Here is a 5337-nt window from a genome sequence, read left to right as displayed (position 1 = left end):
TCAACCAAAACATGATGAGGATCTACTCTGATTCCTCTATCAGTGGCATCATACTAATGGCATTTGAATAAACAGATTTTATTATGCTCGCTATAATATTGCGATTAAATGATCTCTTCTAACTTCTCATAGTAGTCAACTTCAAACTCATTAAAACTCAATTCCTTAACACAAACTCTACTGTTATATGTCTTTCTATCCTAACCATACTATTTAGTATGAAAAACATGTCTATTGAAGAAATACTGGTTATAACACTTTACCTTTCTTTTACAACACAAATATAGTAGTTCAAAGTAATATTAGTATTCCCTTCCAGATAAACATGGTATAAAAGTTACAAACTTTAATAGTTAATGAGAAATGTGTACGAAATTAAGTATTCCAAGAGATAAGAATAATTAAACATTCCTTACAATTAACCACATGGAAAATTGTTCATTATGTAATCAAAAGATTTGAGATTTAGTTAGCTGTGAGTTTTGGGATAGTAAAAATTGACAATATTACTTACAAGAAATTATTAAATCTATCAGTTTATAATAGTTCGAGAGAAAAAATGTTTGAAATTAATGACATGTTAATTATTATACTTACTCAAGAAAAGGTCTTAGTTCATTACAGTTAAATAACACATAATTATGTGTATATCTAAACTCAATTTTTGTCAAGTATCTTCCACCACAATATTTTTTAGTTTAGGTCATTCAGGATGACAGAATATTGACAAGTTCCCACTCAAAAGTATTTCCTCACTGTCATCATGCCTTGAAACATGATTAATCTTTGTTATCAAGTGATGCTCGAAATAGTATGAGACAAATGTTAAGATCTCTTTAACAATATAAGCCTCATATATCAAAGCCTTAAAATGCATCTTGTTTTTTTTTTTACTTTTCTCTTAAGGTTGAACAAGTATCTGCATGGAATTAAATGAATGTTTTGAATTAAAAAAAACAATAGGAAATTTAATTGTGATGCATGTCTAATCTCTAACCTCTCAAATGGATATATCTATGTATATTAGTTGGGCTTTCAACTTTTATCTCAAATGGCAAATGTATGGGTAAATGCTCTATTGAATCGAAGAACGATAGAGAATATCATCTCAAGTTTGCATATTGTCTTGACGATATTCGTTTGAAGCATCTCTATATGTTGTGTATATAACTTATTGAAGTATATATCTCTAAAGAAGTGATTAATCTCCATGAGTGCATTCCATATCCTCTTTGGCAATAAATCCCAGAAAACTAGTGTAATGAGTGTTTGCATAAACACGTGGCAGTCGTGACTCTTCATTTCATACAATTTGCAAACCTTAAAATTCATCAATCTAGATATGTTCAAAGCATGTCCATCAGAAAAACACAAACTCTTAAGCCATTAGTAGACAATTAACTGGGTTTTGAGACTCGTAACCTATTATAATCAACTCTATATTTTTATGGTGACAAAACAAAGGTATATCCATTCTAGCCTTCATATTGTCCTTTATCTTTCCTTTCACGCCCATAACCATGTTAAAAATTTCTTTAAACATGTTCTTTTTAATATGTATGACATCGACGTAATGATAGAGAAAATTGATCTTCCTATAATGAAGCTCAAGAAAATATTTCGCTTTACTCAATTATGGGTCACACCAAAATCAAGAAACTTCTACTTACCGGATTGAAAATTAAACACAATGTCATCGTACTATGACACCACATCATATAATTCTTCATCCAATAGTAGCAGCGGTGCAACATCCCTTTCAATTCTACCAATAAAAAAGTCTTTTCTGTACTTGTAATTCATTGACAAGAACTGTTAGTGACAACAAAAAAAGAGATTTTACCACCATTTTCTAATATGAAGGCCTTGTTATTTTCCATACAGTATGGACATGCTAGTTTTTTATGCATGCTCCAACCATAAACCATTTTATACACGGGAAAATCATTGATAGTTTATATCAAATTTACCTTCATATGAAAACTTTGTTTCCTAGAGAAATCATAATTCAAAGTATTGGATGACCACAACTGCTTTAACTCATTAATCAATGGTCGAATATAGACATCTATATTTTGTCTTGAAATATTAGGACTAGGTATGACCGTAGATAAAAACATGAACTACAACCCTATACACACCTCAATAGAAAGTTGTAAATTGTAAATGGCTCAATAGATTGAATTCATCTGTATATAACCTAAGATATGTGTTTATTATCTCTATTGAAAATTGAGGATGCGCCATATTAGAATATTTCTAGGCTTTACCATCAAATAGGTGCACCATGACTCCATCCTTGCATCATGTGAATGATGCTATGCCATATACTCAACAGTCTATGAAGACATGAATAATCTTTTTAGTCTGGGAGTGATTGAGAAGTATCTAAGTTTTTTTATGTGGGACATGAGTCCATCCCTTGCCTGTTTTGAGTTTATAACGAGCATGCCCATATGTTCTACACCTAATCAACTTTATCTTTTCAAGATAGTACAACATATAGAAGTTTGGACATATATCAATTTTCTATTATCCTAAGATTAAGGGTTTCATAATGGATTTAATAACATATAAGTTCTCTTTCAGCCTATTCCTTTCACGCAAAATGCTTCCCGTCCATTTAATATTCTGTCATAACCGACCTTATTCAACCCATGATCTGACTTGATGGTGAACACCTCTGTAACGACCGATAATTCACTGTGATTTGTGCACCCATCCCATAATGGTTTGTCAGTCTTTAAAAAATTAAAAAAACTTACTTGCATCTGCATTTGATTCTTCATTTATAATTGAACATTCACCTGTTTAACCCTGATTCATTCTTATCACATTCATAATCATATTCCTATAAGGGTTACTATTATCATCTACAACTCCATACATGTTGCTAAAACTAGAAATTGACCCAACCATCTTTTCTATCATGGTCTCGTAAGGAATATATGGTTCTCCGTATGCAAATCAAGACAAGTGTTTCTCTATGAATTTTTTTTATAGAAGATGTATCATTACAACATTTGAATCAAGAAACTTTTTATTTTTACATTTTTTTTACGGACATCTAATACCATCTCTACTAATATTTTTTGGATTAGATCGTGTGTAATCCAAAAATAAATAAATTGAAGGATTTAAGTAGTTCAAAATTAGATATATGAGAATTGATTTGATCAAATTTATTACACGGGTTAATTTGACCCGATTCAGATAGTTGAGGACTTCCAGCTATGTTAAGCCAACACAAGGGGGAGGGGGGTCTATTACGTGGTAACATTTGAGCGGACACATAAACTTTCATAGATTTTTAACTGCTGTGATTGGACAATAAAAGAGTATCCGAAGTTAAGAAAACAAGAAAGAAACACCATGAGTGAAAGGGCCAACGACGTGGATTTGCCATGGTAACAAAACAGAAAATTCATCGAACGGCCCAGATTCGCTCCTCGGTTTCTGGCTCTTCTTTTATCTCCCCAATCCCCACTCCCCCTTCTTGTCTCCTCTCTCTCTCTCTCTCACCATTCCTATCTATATTTCCCTCACCGAGAGGAAACCCAAAAGCATGATATCTTGCAGTTTTTAAAGAAGTGCTTAGAGTATAACAAAGATGTTGCTGGGCAAGAGACCTCGTAATCCAATGAAAAGGACGACAAGCTTGACAGAGATCAAATTTGATCTAAACACTGCTAGTAGTGAGGCAGCCCCACCGTCAGATCATCCTCAAAAACAGGTGGGATATGGTGGAATGATAGATCAACGGTCCTCGGCTGCCACTGGATCACCAAGAACCAGCCATAGAAGGGCTTCTGCTGATTTCTTGGAGACTCCCAGCTTCTTGAGGGCTTGCTCTCTTTGCAAGCGCCGGTTGATCCCTGGCCGTGACATCTATATGTACAAGTAATTCTCCACCCCCCCCCCCCCCCCCCCGGCTATGTTAAGCTGTGTAGACTATACTACTACTACTTATTATTATTATTATTATTTTGACAATCTTATACCAACAATCAAATTACTCTATCGTTTTATAGAGTTCTTGTTGATTGTTGGTGTTTATCACTTTCAAACCCTTCATTTATCTCTGGAGATATTTTTGCTGGTTTCTTGGGATTTTCGGTTATAGTACACAAGAAAAGAGATAAGAGAATTAACCTTATTTCATTAACATACATGGTAAAAAGCTTGGTTTATTTATATGAGAATTCATTTGTTTTGTAAGAAATTACCACTCAAATTAATCCAACACATGCCATGAAATAATTTTTCTTGAGGGATCCAACCTTAGTTTAATCTCAACATCTGTCTTGTCAGAGGAAAAAAAAACGACTCTTCCTTAGATTATTTATTTTCTAATTAATTACTATGAATCCATACTGTGTAATAGTCATATAGCATCAACTTTGTTTTTAACGAAGTTAATTTGGCATCTTGTAGGGGTGATAGTGCTTTTTGCAGTCAAGAATGCAGGCAACAACAAATGAGCTTAGATGAGCGAAAAGAGAAACGCTCATTAGCATCCAAGAAAGAGGCTGTATCCTCCACCACCGCAACAGAAGTTTCCGCTAAAGGCGAGACCGTTGCCGCCTTGTAGAGTTAATTACTTGCGGTCCTTTGAAAAAGAACACTCGCTTATATATAAATATAATCCAAGTCTATATGAATGCGGGTTTTGATGCAGGCGTATATTTTGTATGCACATGGGCAAGTTTTGAAGCTCTTCTAATTTACGTGGATCCACTGCGCCTACAATTGAGTCAGCAAGCTAGAATTAATGAGTGTTGTCGTACTCCTTCCTAGTTTTTTTTTTCCTGTTTTTTCTATCGCCTTTTATTTTGTTTTGTTTTGCTAGTAATGGAAGAAAGTTGCAGATTCAGAAGATTTCCTTTTCTCAAATATCATTAATGTCATAATTATATACAGTATATCATATGTAGGTTCATGTGCGTATGTGAATGGTGGTAACATCGAGTGGGATGGTATTGATTTTGAACAAGATTCCCATCATTTTCACAATGGTACCACCTTCATCGAGTGGGAAGCGTGAGTTGCCTAATCAGGGAAATTTGCGTATGTAAACAGTAAAAATTCGTGACTAGCTAGCTAGTCTGTGGAGTGCGAGTTGATGTAGAGAACCCCTAGCAATTATTGTTTCAATCGCAATGGTTGGATGGTAAATGATTAAACAAAGACCAAAATGTTTGAATTGAATGGAGCATGAATAATCATGTTTTTCCACAATCAGTCGTCATTACTAATGCGAGGGTCGAAAAATATTTTGACATTGAATCAAATATTGATTTTGTAAACCAAAATTTTAGTTTTTCGTTAAAATACAAA

General features: G+C 33.7%; 1 protein-coding gene across 1 annotated transcript; it reads left to right on the top strand.

The window, feature by feature from the left end:
* The first annotated feature begins 3491 nt into the window (after window positions 1-3491).
* LOC133694014 (FCS-Like Zinc finger 5-like) lies at window positions 3492-4878 on the top strand. The gene is made up of 2 exons (XM_062115428.1): window positions 3492-3900; window positions 4435-4878. The coding sequence occupies exons 1-2, from the start codon at window positions 3611-3613 to the stop codon at window positions 4589-4591; spliced, it is 447 nt and encodes a 148-aa protein (XP_061971412.1). The 5' UTR covers window positions 3492-3610; the 3' UTR covers window positions 4592-4878.
* The last annotated feature ends 459 nt before the right edge of the window (window positions 4879-5337 follow it).

The sequence above is a fragment of the Populus nigra genome, chromosome 5 (genome assembly GCF_951802175.1).
Source record: "Populus nigra chromosome 5, ddPopNigr1.1, whole genome shotgun sequence".
Lineage (NCBI taxonomy): Eukaryota > Viridiplantae > Streptophyta > Magnoliopsida > Malpighiales > Salicaceae > Populus > Populus nigra.
This window is presented reverse-complemented; position numbering and strand designations above follow the sequence as displayed.